Raw genomic sequence first — 22,266 nt, 5'->3', positions numbered from 1 at the left:
TATACCAATAACTGAAGTGTTTCCTGTCTACAGACAAATAAAACAACAATTGAAAAAACAATTTTCAGTTTAGTTCTACAACTCTGGTATTTAGCCACAGAAAAGACTATGGAACGATTATCTGACAAGGATTACTCAGTCTGATTAATATGAACTACAGAATTATGAATGTTCAAAAGGCACATGAATATAATTTTTGCTTGGAAATATTTTTTTAAATATTGATTACATTTTAAAAATTCATAGACCAAATTCTTCTTTCATTCCATTGACCTATATTAGAAGTGTGAAAGGCTGGTAAATTCAGGCAACTTCCTTCTTAAATGATAACACTATTTTGTCTTCATGTGGAGCATTCTGCTATGTTAAGTGACCTGAGAACCTGTGAACATGAAGGTTATTTCCCTGTTTTGTTTATCGCTCAAAACCTAGATTTGCAAGAACTTCAGTAAAGAATTCTCTTTAATTTGCACTGTTCTTAAAGTGCTTCAGCCTCTAACAGCTTTCATATAAATATTATCAATAGACTTTTAAGGGGACCAGTGAGAAATGCCTCCTTTTTTCAGTACAAACATGTACACAAGAACTACCATCTATTTCTAATAAATGAGAAAGTTTAATTCTTTAAGTACTGAATACTAAGAAAATGTGAGGTACATTAAATCTGCTCCTCAACCCACTTCTTTGAATCACATTAGCTTGATGCAAGATGCCTTTAAAACATGTAAAGGTCAGATCAATCTCAATTGTGTTATGCAGAAGCAAACTCTCCTAAGAAGGGCTCTAGACCAACTTTTCTAACCAATACACATGGCAGTTCTGCAATGGCTTTTTAAGTGGCAGACAGGAGTGTGCTTGTCTAAAGGGTAGCGCAAAATGAAAATAATTCCTTTTTCTAAAGTTTGTGTGAAGTCTACTCCTGTTGTGAACTTGTTTCTCAACAATGTGGACATAGAGTTTGAATCCTGACCAGCAATCTGGATAGAAGTTAAATCCTCTGCTCCTCAAGCTCCAAGGAAGATGGAGCAGTTGGAAAATAGCAATTCACTTTCAAACATTTTTGGTGACTTTTTTCATACATATAGCTTACCACATACACAGCCACCACAAGGCAATTAACTTAGCAATGGCTGCTTCGACATATATGCATAGATAATGTAACAGCCATGTAAGCTATCCTTGTAAGCAAAATCTAATTGAACTAATATAAAAATAATTAAATAAATTGAACTTTTCACCAAGATCCTAAATTCTAAGACTAGAGTTTGCACAGTAGAGTATATTCTAGAAAATCCCAATAGTTTAGTTTGAGTTTGTCCTTTGGTAATAACAGAACAGCAGAAAGCTTTAACTTTACACACATGTTGTATAGCATTTGTGATGCCATAAGCATTACAGCTTCCGTAAGTGTAATCCTTGAAATAGCTTTTTTATTTTCAAGATACATTGCAATGAGTAGAACTAAGAAGATGAAAGTATATACATACATTCAAATTCTTTTATATTTACAACCATTGTAATAAACAGAAGTAAAATACCATCCATTGCAAATTACATAAATAAACTGTATAAATTAATCTCAGAGATGCAAAAATTCAGGAAACCAGATCCTTAATTTATTTGAAGATTTTAATTGTTTGTTCTAAAGCTAGACCAAATTTCATTTCTGCTACTGCAACATTAATGTACTAAAAGACAAATGAATATATACATGTTCCTGGGATATAATTTTCAAAGGTGCCTTCAATAGCTCTACTGTTATAAAAATCAGTAGTAATTTTACCACTGACTTGAACAAAACAAAAAACCCTGTAGAAACCCCCCTGCCCCCCACAAAACCAAACCTGTTTAACCCAATAGTCAACCCTTGTGTTTACCAGAGCATCTATTGTCACATCCTGCTCAAAGTACAATCTTCCCAACTACCACTGTATTCTATTTTCATTTTTGTATAGAAATAGGTTTTGCCTATCCGAGCACACTATCAGAAGCAAAACCTCTTTTTTTTGAGGTAAAAGTTCCTCTTTTACCTGAGTTCAGACAGGCAGTAGAGAAAAAAAGGCTCAAGAATAGGACGCTAAGTCTCAAAATGAATGGTATGAAGAACGATACTGGCATAATCATTAAACTTGTGAATGTCCATAATTCTTCAAAACAATTTCTAAAGAAAATAATTAAAACAGGTATGTGTGCTTGTCCTCACTATATTACCTACAAGATCTGGGTCTCAACATATGTTTTAAAAAAAATGTTATTAATGATTCAAAGAACAGAAAACCAAAATACAGATATCCTGCCATTTTTTGTCCAGGAGCAATGAGAAATATCTGATATTTAAAAGGTGGAATGTATAGGACTACTCTGCTGCTTTTTAGAGGCTTAGAAGAACAATCTGCATTTACAATAATACTTTTTAGTTTACCTTTTAATTTAGTCCTTAGGTCTTATTCTATTGCTTCTTCCTTCAGGAACAGTCAGTAAACAGGAAAGGTTAGCCAATGAAAGGGATTAGTGTTGGTAACAGAGCTAGATGAAAAAAAGTGTCAGAATAATTGTTGTTTCCATGAAAGCATGCAAAAATCATTTTATATTTATCAAAATTTCAACTAGCAAATTAACTGTTGCCTTGCAGATTTTTTTTTAAAAAAAAGTATTAAAAGTTCTTTATGTTCAATAAATAATAACCACCATAAAAAGAATAACTACCATAAAAAGAATCATCACCATAAAAAGGTATCTCTCTGAACCAGAGATTATGGGTGCATTAGTCCATGAAGGACTGTCTGAAGTGCGCTGCTTCATTTACATTAACACACTCAAATGCACGTTCCTTCTCTTGACATTGTTCACAGACATAAAAGAAATCTAATCTGTTACGTTGAAATGACAGCATTAGCACTTACTAGCAAAACTGTATGGTGAGGGTGAGGCAAGAGCTCTCCAATGGAAAAATGGACCAGGTCTCTAACTCTACATGGCTCTGCAGGATAAAAAATATTTTGATACTTGCTTAGTAATTCACAAGACAATTCCCAACTGCCGAAGTTTTACTTCAGCAAGAGGAACATCTGCACCCTTGTACTACAGATCATCTTTCTGCAGGGAACAGGAAGATTCACAAAATAATCCAGCTAAAGCAATGAAAGACTGTGTTGTGCAATAGGAAAAACATGGCAGAGTTTTTTCCTCTCTCCTTGCTTCTCCACCCTCTCAAAATTGTTGAAAATTTACAAGATTTTAGAAGAAAACAGCTGTTTAATACCTACAGGAAGAATGTCTGCACAGCTGTATTCAGAGAACAGAATCTATACAGCAAAAAATCTCTACGACTACTGCAGGCTTTCTTGTTTCCAGTGTGGATACTGTAGTGATAACATAATAGTACTAGTACCACTAGCAGAGGTATGCTGTCAGGATCTCTGGAGAGGTATACTGCTGGGCTAAGTCAGTGTTCGATTCTAGTTAAGAAGTTAGCTAAATCTGGTTTTACTGAAGAGAAGGATAAAATTTACCTTGACTGTTCCTGAGGAATTAAAAAAAAAGAAAAAAAAAAGAAAAGGTAAAATTAAAGGAATGATATGGATAGTCAAACACTGGAACAGGTTGGGAAATCTGTAATCATGGAGATATTAAAAACTTGCTTAGACAAAGTCCTGAGCAACCTGACCAGTTTTGAACAAGCAACTGGACTAGACAATGCTCAGAGGTACCTTGCAATCAAAATTATTGTATTAGAGAAGGCTCTTACTTTTGAACATCTACACAACAAGTAAAGTCCAGGAAGACAGAAAAACTAGATTCCTACTTGACACTCAAGCTGGGTTTAAGGAAATGTCTGTTTTTTTCTAGTAGTAACAGAACAACATGAACAGGTTTTTTCCCTTGTGTCATTCTGTTTTTCTGTCTTAAAAAAAAAATAAAAAATCTGTATTTTATTATCATTCTATCTTCAAATACTTTATAACTTCACATATTTGAGTTCTTCCTGACTTCTGACATAAAAAGAGCTGTTCTTTACAAAACAATTATTTCAAATGAAACTAAATCGCTTCTAGGAGCCCATCTACACTTAGCAAAAGGTGGGTGGGGGGAGTGGAGGCGTGTTTGTTAGTTGGAAGTGGTATCAGTCAATTAAAACTGGATTTCTGTTGTTACAAGCAGCAATTAAAATTAACTTTTTTATTATTATTTTATTGGATTTTATCATGATAAACTAATTGCTGCCTGATTACTTGTCTAGAATCCAGTTTTACTTGATGGGAACATGCTCCATCTTTACTCACCCAAAACGGCAGTACTTGCAATACAATGGTACTATATGAATTTTTACACATGCTTCAAGAATTGACCATTTTAAGAGTTTAGAGATTCTAATGCCTTATTCTGAGCAACCCTTCTGTCACAATCATTGTCTGACCTCCTATTTTTTCCACTATAAAAAAGGGTACCAGATACTGTGTAAGGTTTCCCCCTTTTCTAATAGCAAGGTAGGAATGTGTTATACAGGAAGGCATTGAAATGCCAGCTACAATCATCCTTGCCAACTCAAAAATTAGGACAGTTGTCTTACAGTTTTCCAAAGACCAGTTTAGACATGATTTGCCCATTTGTTAATGTGCTGACCTGTTAACAGAATTAAGATTGTTTTATAGTAGCTCAACATCTTACGCTGCCAATTGTTGCTTTTAGACTAAATCAATACAGAAGCTTAAATTAAAGGCTTAAGAAACCCTTTACTAGGTTTAGCTTCTGAGTGGATTCACTGTTTTGATAACCACAGGAAAGCCATTTCATTAAATACACTCATAAATAACCTTAAATAACCTACTTCTCATTTCTATCAAGCATATTGACCCAAATAATTGGCTATTCCAATAAAACATTAAGCATTTTCAATAGCACTATGGTTGTGATTATTGTCAACTGATGCACCAAAATATTGCTGTGGTCTAAGTGACACCAATCTGGATATCATGTTAGATATTGACATAATAACCTATATGAACTTTTTTTTTATCCAAAACAAGACAAATATATCATAACATATGACACAGTAAAGTGACTTTTCTATATATTGAAACTGCTACCAAGCAATATGGCCCCTTTCAGAAAAGTCATGCATTATAAATACAATCTTGGTGACTGTACTTTAAAAACACGCTTCCAGAGAGATTGAAGGCAAAAGGACAATGTATTTACTGTCACCTAATGATCTTGAAAGGGAGAGTCATTCGTTAAAGCTGTTCCAGGAATCATTTCCATTTATTTTAATTAGACTTATATGAAAAAATCATGTCAGAAAACACAGAAGCATATCATTTAATAAATGACATTTTGCCCTGCTTAGCAGTAGAAGACAAATGTGAATTAAGAATCTCAATATTCTAAGCATAATTTTTTTACAGAGTACCTTAATGATATTAACAGTCAAATATATTTCTCATTTAGCTTCAGAAACATACAGATTAGTACGTACATATCAATAAGACCATTAAAAAAATTGTATTTTAGAGACTGCTCCTGAAAGATCAGTGGTTGTAAAACTGAAAGGTACGTAGAAAAAAGGAAAACTGAATAAACTCCACAACTGATCAAATATTTATATTTGATCTGATATTACAAGGTGTTCTATCTAAAAGATCTGCTAATCAGATATAAATTACTTCCTAAGGACATAATTTATGTTACCTTTAAGCAATTTTAACAATTTAAAATATAAGATGTAAAAAAAAAATCTGATTACTATAGTGGCAATTAATACCATTATCCACCTCACAAAGCATCTGCTTACCTACTACCTGACAATAAAAATATTGTATTTTCCTCTTCACACAAAAACTTTCCCAACTCCCAATAATTTCTTCTTGGAGAAGGAAAAAAAAATACAAGGTTTCAAAACCATCTTAATTAAATATTTTAGATCAAGCTTGTCCTTTGTCCTGTTCTCATTTACAGCAAACTTTCAACCATTTTAAAGATGCAATCTTGAGCATAATGCACAATAAAAATGTTAGAATTTGTACAAAAAAAAAAAAAAAAAAAAAAAGCTGCTAATCCCTGGATAGATAAATGCTTTCTTAGCCATTGCTGCTATTTGTTTAAAAGCTGATGAAAAGCTAATGAGAATTCTTTGCTATTAGGTCAATTATACAGCAAGAGAACTACCTCTGCAGAAGGCTCAAAAATACATAATTGCTTTCTCCAGGTCTCTATTTGTCTCACTACCAGCTCTATACAAATCAAGCTCTTAATAAAAACTAGAAGTCTCCCAAGAATGCTTATATAAAGACACCAATGGGATGTTTAATTTTCACTCGCAATCCTGGTAAAATAGGTACAGATTTTAGTGTCACGCAGCCAGTAAAGGCCTAAAATCATTAGGCAGAAGATGGACAACTTCAGAAATACAAAAGATAAACAATGTGTCAAGACAGAAGACTGGCACCAGCTTCATCAACCTAAACTGGAACTGAAATAAAGAACAGCAGTAATGTGTGACTCTGCTTCCTACATAAAAACTTGGTACTGCTTTCATGTGGACACAAAACCTGAAATTAGCTGATGGCAATGGGGAATAAAGGAAATAACTGCAACAACCTCGGTAGGAGAGCACATCAACTTCACAGAACAGACCCACCAGAACTACAAAGATATGGTTTAAAAGCTCCATTCAAAGAATACAATCATGGACTTGAAGCAGTTTACGTAATCAAGGAAATAATCATAAATGCAGTGCACTAGCCAAACATTTTAAGAACCAGTAATGTTATTTGCACAAGATAATGGCAACCAGTATATTGTGTTGTTTTAAGGGAAGCAAACAAGTGTCTTTTCATCTTGTGAAAAAAAATATAGGAATTTAAGGAAAAGAAATGAAGTGTCATCTAAAATTATGACAAGAACAGAGCAAATAATAGAAGATACCTGAGGCAAGGAACAGTTTATAAAGACAGAATGTTATCACTTTCAAAGTCTGGTGGCGTATCAGGCTCTATAGCTAGTAGAGAACTGAACCACTAATTCCTATGAAATAAGAAAAGCTAAGAATTAGTACATATGAATGTACTAATGTTACAACGTAACAATAAAACAATTAAGCTTTGTGAGCTATTTTATGCCTCCTCTTAAAAACAGAATTTTGCATGGCAAAACTAGTAACAAAGTTTCAGAGTATTACATGCAAGTAATCCTTGTACAAGATTGGCATGTAAATTCAGAATTGGTACTATATCTTAGACATTGGAAAGAAAGTGAGGAGTTAAATTTCATCCAGATGTAAAGACAGCAGTTGCTGACAATGCAAAATGGTGTTACAGTGAAATATCATGGTTGAATAACTCTCACAGAAGTGTTAGATAAGCACTTTTATGACTTCAAATTCAAGGGAACATAGATAAGTGATAGAAAAACACAACAGGGAAATGCTCAGTAGTGTTATTTGGAAAAAAACCCACAACCAAAGCCACAATGTAAAAAAGGTAAAGGTTTATAGAATACTTATTAAGCTTCTAGCACTGGTAAAAATCAGAGCTTTGAGTTACAGCTATACTGGTCAGTGATACCTTAAATAAATCAGGAACTTGGTGATCCTGCACCTATACTTTTTTTTAATTCTTAGAATCTGACTGGTTTTACTTACTGACATAGACATAGCTCCAAGGAGGTGAAAGTACTGATGCATATGAACAAGGAAGGAAAGTGGGTCAGAGGCACAAAATAACTTACCTGAAGTCATATAATGGAGCAAAACCAGAAAAGAACATATGTTGACTAATACAGTAGGTTAGTATCTAGAACTTAAAACCATCTTTATCATTATTTTCATTATTTAGTTGTGTATGATAACACTCCCAAACTAGTAGCTTTTCAGAGACTCAGATAGGATTCGAGTTCACACTCTGAAAACTGAGACAAGATGGCACAAATTCAGGAAGTATTAAAAGGATATTTTAAAATTATTTCATGTAGGGTATGCTTCAGAAACCAGTCTTTAAGAAGGGCAAGATATATAAAACAGGATATGGTAAAAACTAATATGTCACAAACTGTGATTTTCCTATGCAGTATTTCTCCTTTCTGTTGTTCCGTAGGAAAGCATCATAAATTTAATACTGCAAGGCAGCAATGAAAAACTCTAAATTTTTATAAACACAATGTTTTACGGAGATTATTTATTACACTATCAATTCTACTTCCACATAACAAAGTTGACAGATGGAATCATGTCATTTTATGACAGCAATATGCTGCAACATTCCTGATAAAAAGCAGATCAGTAATGAAATTCGAACCGTCATTTTTGGCTACTCCAATTAAGACACAACACAAAGGGAGCTCCAAATTATTTTTTGAAGACATACATCAGTCTCCTTTAACTAGTAACGGCCAAAGATGAATACCGCCTGACAGGCCACTAGTTACAAAAAAGCCCCCTGACCACTAAAGTTCACTGCAAGTTTCATAGATTCCATCCCAACAACTTGCTTAAAAAGTGGTAAATAACAAAGAGTGGTAGACACTAGCCAAGGTCCTCTTTACCTTGTGAATTCAGGGGAGACAGATAATGACAAAATAGCCAAGAGCTAATTTGAACAATGTGCCCTTCCAACTCAAGCCAAGTTTGAAAGAAACCAATTTCAGCAGTAAGTATGCAAATATGACTATGAGTCAATTTTCTTACTCCGCACATAGCAGACACCCAGGGCCTGTTGAGCAATCCTGCATGGCAGTGGGATGCAAGACAGGATGTCCCCTTGAGTAGGGACGCCTCTCAAGGTTACTCCTCAAGGCTGAGAGATTCCTTGCCACAAAAGATTCTCAATAAGTGATTAATTAGCATGCTAAACTGAAATCTTAGCTAAGTGGTATAAAGGACTGATTGTGCACATACAACCCTTAAGATATAAACTGTTGACCAAGCCTGAGACTAAGGCTGGATCTAGCGGCACCTAAACTCCCCTATGAGAAGGAGTTTAGAATGCAAGGACACCCTTCCTGAACCTCGTGACTCAATGGGAGGGTCTCCCTGGCAGTTTGGTCTTAACCCTGACCTCTGTGCAGTAAACAATTAAGTGTACCTTTCCATCGAATCTTGTTAAACCACTGTCACATTTACTATCAAACTCTGTTAAATCGCTGTTTTATACCAATAAACATATTGTTGCTTCCCTTTTATGAGTGAAGTGCACCACTCTATGTGCAACAGCTTCTCAGGACACAAAGAGAGTTTCTCCTTCTGAACTCTGATGAACATTTGCTAACTGGCGAGCAGGAAAGAACAAGTAAGAGAATTCCTTCAAAGTCAACAGTAGCAGGATGTAACAATAATTTTGGTTTTAGTCAACTAGTGGTAACTTCTTAGTAAAGCTGATAAAGAATTTAAATTGAAGTAAAGAGATATAGAAAAAAAAAGCATTCCATGAAGTTCTGTGGAAGAGTTACAGGCGTGACGAAAAATGGTACAAAGCACATCAAAATATTTGCCAACTCCTTTTCCAACTAAAATGCTCAAGAAAGAGGAAGATAAGAGGTTACAAATCTCAAAGGTTTGTGTAAATGGAGCTTGAAAAGAAGGAAAAATAAACATGCTTTTCACTTTGTAGAAACATGCTCCCTCACAAAAAGACACAATATCCATTTACCTTTGGGGAGTGGAAACTGTGTGGTGTGGAGCATTTTATAACACATTCACTACAGCCGGATAGAGAAAATGTTGAAAAACGGCCACCCATGTCATTGCTCAAATCAAAGATTATGGCACTTTCCTAACATTTGAAGTTCCAAAACAGATTCTGCTTGCAAAGGGAGATTTAAGATTCTGACAGACCGACACAATGCTATGGAACTTCAATTATTTTAAATTGTAGATTCACTGCAGGAAGTGACTAGCTAGATAATAATTCCCCTCCAAATAAAATTAAAAGCAGCAACTCACCACTTGTCCATTCTGAGGATTTTTATGTGCATATGGGGGTCCACGGATGTGATTCCACATCTGACCAGATGTCATAGCAAATACAACACACTAGAAAAAAACAGAAAAAAAATATACTCATTTATTTACCCAGACAAATTGAATAGAAAAGCATTCAGCTGGTGATGCTCATTTTAGATAAGCAGTTGTTTACCTAATCAAATAGAGTATCTACCTCTATTTGATTTTTAGGATAGGGTTTTCACATGTGTTGCTTTCAAAATTCTTAATGACTTCTGCTAGAAAATGAGTTAGCTCAAGACAGAGATTTTCAAAATTTCATTTGAAATAATCCTGTCTTTATGTGCATTTGGAATTGCCACATTTACACATCTATATAGCAAAAAGTGCTCACAGATGTAGGTGTTAACTGAAATGTTCTGCAAACTAGTGTTCAAGATTTATACAACCTTTCATGAAATGATTTCTGCCTCTATTCCAATACAAATGTTTAGCTTAACTGTTTGCTCTCAGGTGGATGAAATTATATATAAAAACATAAGAAAAAATTCAGTCATAAAAAAAGAGTCTGTTCCATTTAATGAAATTCTCATTGTATGTCCTGTATGACTGTGATTGATTCTAGCTATGACAAGTAACAATGGTTGAGTTGGGGAAAAGAGAAATTCCCTATGGAAAGAAGCGTGAAGTTAGGTTAGGGATGTATGACAACTGTAAAAATTGACATTAATTCTTGTAGAAAGTCATACTGTAGAATCTACATGACATCATAGTCCTAGCAAGAGTCATTATGACTACCTTAAAGAGGAAAATATAGTATCTTTTTATTACCAAATTAGAAAAGCCAAAATGGGAAACACTGATTATCTAAGTGTCTTCTGACTTATCAGTACAGATAATGCTTACAAAAGCTCCAAGATAATTTAATTATAGTTTTTACACGTATGCTGATTTTTACTTTACATCAATATTCCCACCAGCACAGTATAGCCATAGTGACTTAAGCAGATGGACCACAAATATAAAAAATCATACCATGATGGTTAACTAAACCAGGGTTTACTTAAAAACCTGTAGTTTTCTTTAAAGAATGCTTAGTAACATTCATGAAACAAATGTAAGCTAGTGTAGCTCTGTATTCCCCATAAACGCAGCATCGTCACCTCTAGCAATATGATTTGAACAAACTTTGCAAGGCCTTAGGATTGAGTCTTGTCAGGCTTTATCTACACCTGTCTTGGCTTTCCCAGATGTTTGTTGTTTTTTCTTAATTTGTTTAGCTGAAACAGCAGGTTTTTTTTCTAAAGACCAGGTCACTATGGCTAGTTTACATTACTTTTGCTTATTTTTGTATGGCATATTAGTATTTTTTTTCTATTCTACTAAGGATGAAACAATTATGACCAACATACTCATGTGGCGTAGGCATGGGATGACAGCAGAGACAATAAAAGTGGAAACACAGGATGCCGTGTACCAGTATGGAATGATAAGAAAGGGGGCACAGGATTACACTAGAGACCCCAAGCCTATAAATATTACTCCAATGCTGAATTAGGCAACAGATACAGGAACTGGTCAAAACCAGTTTTAGAGTAACAAAGAGAACAAAGGACAAGCATCCAATGTAAGACAATCCCCATTTTCCCAGTAAAATCTGATGTAAAATGTAGTTGCAGATCAGTGAAGGAAGCACAAAGTGTAAAAGTAGCTCCAAATGGACCATAGAGCAAGGAGGAAGAAAGCAGCAGCAGCATACTCCTCCCAGCAAAGAATCTGGAACAACTCACCATAGCACCCCCTCCCCACACCGAAGCCAACGAATAATAGCAAGATCCAGAGAGAAACAGTGGAAGAGTAACTGTGACATCAGAGAAAGGCAAAGGTACTAGAAAGTGTGTGCATAAGAATATTAATCATGGTGTTACTATTAAGACTTTTTGGCCTTATAATAGAAAGGAAAAGACAATTATGAAAAAAAATTACATTTTCCTATCGGGTTTAATAATAATTCTTCATTGCAGTGTTAAGATTTCATTACACGTACCTTTAAATATAAGATGTATTTCATTTTACCCTTAACAAGATTTGCAATGCAACAATAATGCAATTAATATGTCAGATGAAAGCATACTGGCAGTGATTACTAGGAAATGGATTATGTTTTAATTAATAATATGCAAAGAAATGAAGAGCGTATATGCTTACATTACTAGAAAAGGGTAACAGTTATTTCTACACCTTGCAGATTGTTTTAGCAGATAAATTTATACTGCAATTTTGGTGATGAATCACACAGGAGATCGCTTATGTGAAAGTAAAAAAGTGTAGAAACTGAAAACATGGGTAACAAAAGAGAGATGAAAGAGAATTCTGAAAGCCAAATGTTAGCTGAAAAGTAACACATTAAAAGAACAGATACATAGAGTACACAAACTGTGGCTCTCAAAGTGAGTTTTCCATGAGAGGTCATTTTACTCATTCTTAAATTACTGTATATAATTTACATTCTCTAGGGTCAAATTTGCATCCATACAGAAAGATGAAAAATCCTACCCCAGTTTATATACAGTCATATACTTTAAAACAGATAAATCTCTCAAATTACTTAAGATCTTTAATGCTTGCCAATACAAATACACTGTCTCACAACATAGTAGCGTCTAACAAAAAATATCTAGAAGACACAACAGTAGGGAGAAACAAAAATTCCAAGTATTAGTATTATTGAAAAGGAAAGACTTAACAATATGTTTGCTTATCCTGAAGTCATCTTTCATTTCATACTTTTTCAGTTCAGACTGTTAAGTGTCTGAGAAAACTAATATAATTCACCAAATCCTGGATCTGCCATGAATTCCTTTCACCATGCACCTCTTTACCGTGTATTTCAAAATGACCTTTTCAGGAGCCAAAAAACATTCTCCAGCTTCTCCCTTGTCCTCTTCCACTCTTCAACTACTTAAAGTATCCTAAGAAGAGAGCATTTCCTTCATATCCCTTAATGAAGCATTTGTTATGCTACAGATAGCACTTGACATTCAAGCTCATTTTGCTGTGTTCTGTTCTATTGCAATCATCTGGGTAAAAAAAGCATTGGAAACAACAGACTTCTACTGTTTGTAAAATACTCCTGAAATACACACCCTTATTTGTAGAACAGATGCATGTATCTATGAGACATGACACATCACACTGATACACAAGGGTTGCCATTCCAAACCCCATAGTTTCCATAGGATCCCACGCTTTGGGATCCAAAATTTCTGAAACACCTTGTTCACTCTGTTACTGTAAGCTGCTGTTTCCCAGGATAAAACTTCACCAAATTCATTCTTACAAATAAGCAACTTGTGACACGTGATTAATGACTTCATTTTTACCTTATGGGTTTATATTGCATTTATTTCAATGGAACAATTCATATGCAGAGAAAGGGCCCCATTCTGCAGGGGTTTTGGATCATCTCAAAGTACAAAGGGTGAAAACTGTAGAACAGGAAAAGATTCAAGCTGAGGTGTTTTTCTCTGAGCACTTAGAAAGACTTTGAACTCCACTTATCCAGAGTTGAGTCTGTACTTCAGTAGCTGTACAGAGAAGAGTACCACGGATACCCCTTTCATCCCCCTGCTCCTTGTCATGCTCCAAGAACAACGCTTTAGCTGCTGCATGCTACCTGAATTATCAGGGGAGTTCAGGGTTTAGCTATTTTAGGAGCTTCCAGATTTAGTTATCTTACTCTGCATCCAAATGATAAAAGTATACAAAGTAAACCTCCATTATTGGCTGGTGTAGTATGGAGAGGGAAGGAACAACGATTTGCTACAACATCTTACAGTTCCAGGACCAAATGTCCACAGGATGTCTGTAGTAGCAATGAAGTTAACCCCTACTACCAGTCTAGGTGAGTACACTGTATGCATAGACAGTACTACACAATGTCCTTGTTAACTAATTGCAAGTGGTACTTTCTTCATGGTTTCACAGTGCATGATTTCAGCTTTAGTTTCACCAAGAGGGAAACGGCTTTGAGCTCACCTGTGTGTACCACAAGGCTCCTAAGAACAGATGCAGGGTAAGTAAGTATCAAGAGTCCCACCAGAACACTGAATTGCTAGCAAGACACAACTTTACAGGTACATGGGCAGAATGTCTCAACTGTTCTTGGTTTTGCAAGCTTTGTCAAATGATTTGGATTTAATACATAACTTTCTCAAAATTATAAGTTTTGTTTAATACTATCTGCCAGTTTAATAAACAAAATTACTACAGGCTTAAAAAGCCATTTGATATGCATTTTTAAGTGAAGCTTCTTACTGGCAGATACTATACGAAGCAGATCATTAGACTTTTCTCTGCAAGTTTAGAACTCAGAACACAGCAAATACTTTGTAACAAGAAAAAAATTTAAATTCTACATTCATATATTCATATAAATTCAAGCATGGTTTCAAAAAAAGGAGAGAATCAGAGAGCCAGTTTTGTACTTAATTTCTATACTGTTTTGTAAATATGTTTCAGCCATTTCACAATTATTGTTTTAAAGAAATTTAATCCTATTTATCAAGTTTAACTTTGCTTTTGTATTCAATGAAGGCTACAGAGCTGCAAGATCTGTACTCAATTTCTGAATGACAGTCTGTCACTTACTGGAGTTCTAAGGGATATACAATTCAAGGACAGTATGACACAGAAGCAAAGAGAATGGGCTCCTGTATCTTTAAAAGGCACTATGCATCTCTAAAACCTCTAACTATGGAAAGAAAAGGAAATTAATAACCTGCATTTACTGCTGTTCTCTTGAGATGCCTATCTACTCACGTAGAGTCTGACATTTTCTAGGTGTATCGTTGAGTAAAACACATTACTTTTTATATCCTCATTCCCACCAGGGGTTAAAGAAGCCACTAGTAGCCATGATACCCTTCAAGCTCTTTTGGAGCAGTAACTGATGATGAATGTACTGTATAGCATAGGTACTGTGGAGTGTATCAGCACAGAACACATTTCTCATAACCATTAACTGTTATGACAACAGTAAACACATGCTTTATCTCCTCATTCAAGTGACTTGACATATTTTGCCCAATAGAGTCAACTCCTAGGCAGCAGTCTTCTAATCTGAGCAGACTTTGCCGCCCCAGATTGTGCAGTTATACAGGCAAATCTGAAATATACACATAAAATAAAACTGAAAATTACATGCAGAAACCCACAGTCGCAGCCTGGTAAAGAAAATGCTTTAAAAAGCCCCCTAGTAGCCCACACTCTAGCCAACCAACCAAACTCTCAGCAACACTACTCTTGTCTAAAACGTAGCAGTTCCTTATCTAAAATGTTAGAAATTTGCCCAGTTTATACCATCTGACCTTTTATTCTCCCTGCTTAAGAAATGAACAGTCTTGACAAGAATCTGAATTGCTTCACGTTATCAGTATAAAAGGACAGGACTCTGCAAATATCTAAGGACTGGAGTCCTTCCTCATCTTTGTGTCAGCATGTCAGAGGGAAAAATATCCAGATGAACAGTAGGATTTGAATTAAAGTCTAAAATAATCTAGGGGATAGATTTTGGATGTGATCTCAAAAGACATCTTTTGGGATATTATGTACCGTGACTCAGTTGTCCTAGTTTACCATTCTAAAACTCTTCTGGGTAATGCTGTAAGCAAAAATGCCTAAGGCATACAAGATACTACCAAAGTCTGCATGCAGTGCTTCAACAAGGGGATAAAACTAATAGCATTGCTGTTGAACAATTAACGTTGAGGACAAAACAAATTCAATAGTCTTGTGTGAAATGGCATTAGAATCAATGTGTGAGATGAAAGCTCTGGTGTTGCTACTGAAAGTCTATCCAAACCATTAGATGGATCACTAAAAATTGCATTCCTAAATATTCTCCTAAAACAGTGCTGGTAACATTATCTATGAGACACAGCTTTTTGGTATCAATATATATTTATATAATATATATTTTTATATATATTTTTTTTCAACATTTCTGGGATCCTCTGTTCTTCTGCTGCTAAAAACAGCAGAGGCACTTCATGCTGAAAATCTTTTTCTAATTTTTAGGAAGAGATCATTCAACCAGGCAGAGCGGCACTTTCCATTTTTCATTTAAATAAAAAGAATACAACATTTGGGAGCATAGAATCATAGAATCACTTAGGTTGGAAGAGATCTTTGAGATCATCGTAAAGGCTCTTCAAAGCAAACTAAGAAGCTCTAAAAAGCAAGGAAAACAAAATAAGAGATTTGTCTTTGTAATGAAACAGTTTTCAGTTACTGAATTCCAGGATATCTATGAAAGAATTTCAGTTGAAATTAAAAATTCTATTTTTCATATGGTTAATAAATGCTGGCTTTCTAGCAGTACATCTCCTCAAAAAGCACTAAAACCTAAAGCTACAGCTTTTAGAACAAAGCTCCTGTGCTTTCTCAGTTCTGCAACATCTATAAAAAGAACTGCCAATAAGGAACAAAATAATTGCAATACCCCTGTCAAAAACATGGGCTTCCTGTAGTTTTTATGCATCTTGCCAGGCTCTCCCTGTTTAATTTTTTTTCTAAAGTTCAAAAAGAAAAAAATATTCATGAAGAATATAATCCTTTAAAATTAAGTATTTATTAGTTATTTATATCCTTCATAAAAGCATTTTGTTAGGCATGACTCTCTCCCCTTAACCAGACACCATCTTCTCCATTTTTGCTTCTAATGAGCTTTTATGAAAAGTGTAGCTTTAAGTTTCACTGGTAGAAAAAAGCACCATGTAAGAGAATCATAACTACACAACACCTTAGAATGAATATATGAACAACTGTCCATTTTCTTCTATGGATCCTGACACATTCTAGTCATGTTTCAGAACCGAGGTGATCTGTACAAAAGTCTGCAATCTGGAGTCCCTGCTGATTTCACCAAAAAGAACTTACATTAACTTGTATGTCTGTGTGGGTCGGAATAAAACCAAAAGGACTTCTAGTAACTGCATGAGCTCTGCTAAAACATCATTTTGCAGTATGGGGCTTTGACAACATTGTGAAGGCAAAAGAACAGTAATGACTAAAAAAGGGAAGCCTTGGGTCAACGGCATGATTAATTGCTATATACTTTCAGACATAAGACCTTTCACAAAAACATCCTCTAAATGCTATTCAAGTTTAAACTAAACAGAATTTTACAGGAAATAGTATTAGCTACAACAATAAATGGCATTAATGCCATTTTAATTTCTTTCAACTGTTATTGCTTGTCAATAAAATCAGCAGGGTGACAACTACTGAATGGTATTAATACGATCTCTTTAAATATTTGATCACATTTGGACTTTGACCCTGTCCACAGGGGTTCAGTTGAATGTGATTACAAGTTTTCTACTTTCAATTTACAGTTACGTTCAGATGTAAAATATTCAGCTGCTGCTAAGGAGAACAGCAAGTATTTTAAGAAAGAATTGATGTGCTAATTTTCTTAATTAAATTAGGAAGTTAATTACATGTCTTTCAACTATTTACTGAATGAAGATTGTAATAGAATGATTCTTGATTTGAAGAACTGATTTTTAACCTCTGCAAGACAAACAACACAATTCCCCAAAACATTCAAACATTAAACTTTTGATAAGAAACCCTGAGGTATGAAATTGGAATAAAATTGCTGTCTCCAGAGAAACAGTGCATGGTTAAGCAATGGAAGTACCACTGATTACATATCTTTATTTGATTTTTGACACATCTATTTTGGTGTGCTAACTATTGTTTTACTCAGATGATCTCTGAAGATTAGGTGTCCAAAAAAAAAAGTTAGACTGATACATACTAAATTTGAGCTTTCTGGTGGTAGTATATCTTTGAAAAGTATTATCATTGGGAAATACTGGTAATCTAGAAAAATATATGGATCTAAATATGACAGACTTACTTTGGAAGAGAACTGTCAAAACTGTGCTAGAGCTCAGGATATTCCAAATGACATACTACAACAAAGAAGGCATTCTGTCCTGACTCTCTAGATCAAAAGGAAACATCATTCTACTCAAAATCTAGTCCACTTCATTCCTTCTTCAATATATGGGATAGATTAACAAACTGCTTAAACAAAGAATGTATGCCATGTTACACTAGCAGGAAATGCTGTGATGGCATATGAGAGAAAACAGCACTATCAGTAGCCATTATTCCAAGATTAATGCCAAATATTAAAGACATCTGAACAAAGAGCTTGCTTTAAGATCTTGTTAATCGTTTAGATATAAATATTAATTGAAACCAAACAGGTACTAGGTAACTCCATCTTTGAATTGATGTAATGAAGACTGCCAATGGGCCCATCAGCTGAGAGTATCACAAAAGAAGGTATCTTCTCATATTGTTGAATCGGAGCAGAACAGCAAACCATCAATATGACATAGCTTTGAAAATGCAAAAACAGTTATAGGATATACCCGTAACCTACTTTTAACAGAGCTAAAATACACAGACTCATAGAATAGCCCAGGTTGGAAGGGACCTCAAAAGACCGTCTGGTCCAAGCTTTCATGGGAAAGGGAGTCTAGATCAGAAATAATATATGAATGCTGCTGCACAAGTAAACTCATATTCCTTCTACAATCCTAGCCATGTGCTTTCAAGAAAGGTTAATTCATACTGAGGCAAGTTGAGAACAAATTTTTAAAATGATGAAGTGAATAAATAACCATTTACATGGAAAAAAAGAAAAGCTTGGCTTATGTTGTACAAAATACATGAACAAATTTTTTAAAAGTACTGTACTCAATATATTGCTAATATAGAAGGAATGAGCTCCATTAAGCTGTAAAATGCTGGATTGAACCTGATAATCCTAGACACTATTCTAGTGTTGATAACCATGTTCCTGGCTTCGGGTCCCTGAAAATTAAGCCTTAGATGCTGCTCTGCAGATTTTTCCTCTTCTGTCAGTCACAATGAAGGCAGAGTAATGAGTACTTATTGATACACCTTAACTGTCATCTACCATCCTTGCATGCTACTTCCAGTCTAAAACAGGCAGCTGACTATGCTGCACAGTCCACCTTTTTCATCAGTCTGCTCACAGTTATTTGAAAACTACGTTACAAATAAACACACTGCAATACACTATTAAGCATGTTAAACCTTAAATTGCTATTTATGGCCTTGAGGGTTTAGTTGACTAATATTTCAAACAGACTGTTGGCTAGTTCTAGCTTTTCCTCAGTTAACGCTATAAGATTGTCCTATTCTCATTTAGGTTAACAGTGGCATGTTAAGGTCAGTACTACTGAAACCAGTTTTGGAAAGAATTCCACCTTTTTCTTTTTTTCTTAGTTCTTTTATTGTTTTCTTACAAACATATAAAAGCCTTTGTTACTTTTCTTAAACTTTCATTACTCTAAAGTGATACAGTCTTGCCATTAATATCCACACTAAACCAACCATAACATTACTGTTTTACAAAAAAAAGAGCAAGTTGGATGATAGCAGTGCAGCTGTCACAGAATTTGCTGATTTTCAGTAAATCACTCATAGTAACTGATATTCACTGTCTATAAGAATTAGCCCCAAAATCTAGATTACAAATCTTTGTCTGATAGTACCATTCTGAACAATGTATTAATGCAATGGCTTTAAATTTACTGTGCAAGTAATGAAGACACACATGCTATGATAAGAAACTAATAAAATGCATTAGTAATGGAAATCTGCATACCAGAGCTGCCATGGCCCAGCCAGTTTTGTTGTAGATGAATTCTAAGTTATTTCTCCGCAGGTATAACAAGCCACCAACAAGAGATACCAGCAGAGCCAATGCAATTGTACCAGAATAGTTAGGAGGCCTGAACACTCTAATCTGGAAAAGATAAATACAAATACAGATCACAATAAATGCATACATACAGATCATATTCCAAACAAACAAACAGAGAGCATCTGAAATCTGGTTTCAGGGTCAGAAAAACTAATCCCTAAAGGGATACTTAAACAAGAAAAAAAATTACTTGTTTTAATAATCACATAATACGAAAAAAGTTTTAGGCATTGTTTTGAACTGTTCAACATTATTTCTTCAACAGATTTGCTGTTTGTGTCTGAATTACTTATTAATAACTAATCATCACAATGTCACTGCTTGCTTTCATCCAGAGTAAGACTATACAGAATTTAACAAAGTAAGAATGGAATATATTCTGCACACTGCAGAAGTTACCACAAGTACCATGGCTATATTTTTTTTTCCTCGCATTCTAGAACCTGCACTTGAGGAAAACTGGTATTGAAGACTGAATCTGTCATCAACCTGTCTCAGACTACAAAGATACATTTGGCTTCAATTTTAAAACTGTCGAAAGACTTACATGAACATCTGTTCTGTCAGCTATCCATTTAGCTAGCTGCTCAGCTGCAAATCCGATTCTCTGCAGGTCAAATGTGTCAGCTCTCTTGGGTTTACCTTTTGGAGGAAAATGCATGAAAGTCGGAGCAGAGTTCATATTCAGCTACAAAACGAGGAAAAATAGCAGAAAAAAAAATTAGTAACTCTATCCTCAAAAATGTTTCCCTTTAATGTATAAGACAACACAAGTCTAATTAGCGTGAAAAATATAATTTGTCTCCATACATTATTCTCATATGCATCCTTCATGCATAGTTCTACAAAAAGAGTGTTCAGAATACTCCCTCCAGTAGATTCCTTGGGATATTTAATTATTCAGAGTATTGCACCCATAAGCTTCTCTGAGTAAGAGCATCTTATGCTTTAAAGTTCTCACACAATATAAGAACTTTCCTGTAATTAGTGAAACAGACTCCCCACCCATCCAATCTCTTGAAGCATATTAGGTTCTAATTCTAGGGTAGGAAAATAGCTTGACATTATTTCTTTAGCCTAGCTCTCACCAATCCAAAGTTAACTAAACTATTCATCTAGTCTTTTACTGCCTTCAAAACAGACTACCCACTAGTGACTAGCCTTTTCTGAATCCAGAAAGGCTGAGATAACTTGCCCTAGAAATTATATGACTGTAAATCCATGTGTTGATGTCACTGAAACTATTCACTATATATAAAAAAAACTCAAAAGGTGAAAAGCAAATAGATTTACATTTACCACTTTAAAATATATTTGCATTTCAACTTTGCAAGGCGGTATCTAACCTATGAAACATAATTTTTCTATATAAAATTCTTCCATATTCAGTCCATCTCAGAAACAGTGCAATAAAACACTTGAAAAAATGAAAATTAACATAAAAAAAATCGGGGAAATATTTAAAGATGGTGCCATGTGGAGATCTTCAAATAACAAAGGCAGAGTAAACTTGTCTGTTTCATTCTTGCAAAAGGGGTTTTCATCACATTACCAAAACATAATATATAATCAAGTACAGAACTGAATTTATCAATTGAAATTACCAGCTATCGTAGTATTTTCCATCTAAGCCAAAAATAGCCCTCTTCTTTAATTAATTGAATTGGAAATAAGAAATATTCTGAGACAGGCTATATTCACAACAAATGTTTTGAAATAGTTTAATGAAACATTTCACAAGGTAGAGAAACATTCTGAGACAGAGAAACATTCTGACATTGTATACAGTTTGGGGGCAGTTGGTCTACAACTGCTTTATTATTTGTCTATAAACAGAGTAAAAACTGAAAAATTGAAATCACATTACTTATGGGAGGTTTTTTTGCTATGACATCAGTTACTACATGATTTGTTCACACACATAAACATCAGGTAAGAGCTGCATTTCCCCCAAATGCATCTTAAAATAGTCATTAGTGTCACGTAGTCTTAACACTGTATTTCTCAAAGACAGCCAAAACCTTACATATTTTATCTAATTTGGTCTAAACTTTACAAGACTTAAATGCACGCCACCTGAAGTAAACTCCATTTGTGCCCTTTTACACCAGGAATAATATGTATTGGTTGGCTTAAGTCAAGATCTAACAACATATTTTGTATTATTGTAACCATGTAGGGTAACATAATATGATTTTGAAGTTTATTTGAACTAAAATTTTTAGAGCAAAGTCTTAAGACGTTAATAACTATTCTTTACAATGTATTCTTAATAATAGATTTTAAGATGTCAATTGGAAGCAAAAATATTTACTAAACAGAACAATTGAACTTTTAAAATTAAGTATTTAAAAAGAAATATTAGGACTATAATTAAATTATTAATATTAATTAATTTCAAATATTAAAAAAATTAACCTTTTCCCCTCAGAAATTCAAATCACACCAAAGGTGGTTAAAAATACAGAGAACTTCAAAACTTGTCACTCCACTTAATCTACATTTTCACATTCAATCA

General features: G+C 34.4%; 1 protein-coding gene across 2 annotated transcripts in view; it reads right to left on the bottom strand.

The window, feature by feature from the left end:
• The window catches only part of TUSC3 (tumor suppressor candidate 3), a 137,916-nt gene that overhangs the window by 55,334 nt on the left and 60,316 nt on the right, over positions 1-22,266 (bottom strand). For both annotated transcript variants that reach the window (XM_055700898.1, XM_055700897.1), the window contains exons 4-6: positions 20,296-20,436; positions 19,650-19,790; positions 9,935-10,024 (exon numbers count right to left, since the gene is read on the bottom strand). In XM_055700898.1, coding sequence (XP_055556873.1) covers positions 9,935-10,024; positions 19,650-19,790; positions 20,296-20,436 — 372 coding nt within the window. The remainder of the gene's footprint in view (positions 1-9,934; positions 10,025-19,649; positions 19,791-20,295; positions 20,437-22,266) is intronic.

Source organism: Falco cherrug, chromosome 1 (genome assembly GCF_023634085.1).
Source record: "Falco cherrug isolate bFalChe1 chromosome 1, bFalChe1.pri, whole genome shotgun sequence".
In the NCBI taxonomy this organism is placed as follows: domain Eukaryota; kingdom Metazoa; phylum Chordata; class Aves; order Falconiformes; family Falconidae; genus Falco; species Falco cherrug.
The sequence above is the reverse complement of the archived record's forward strand: the minus strand, read 5'-3'. Positions and strand labels throughout refer to the sequence as shown.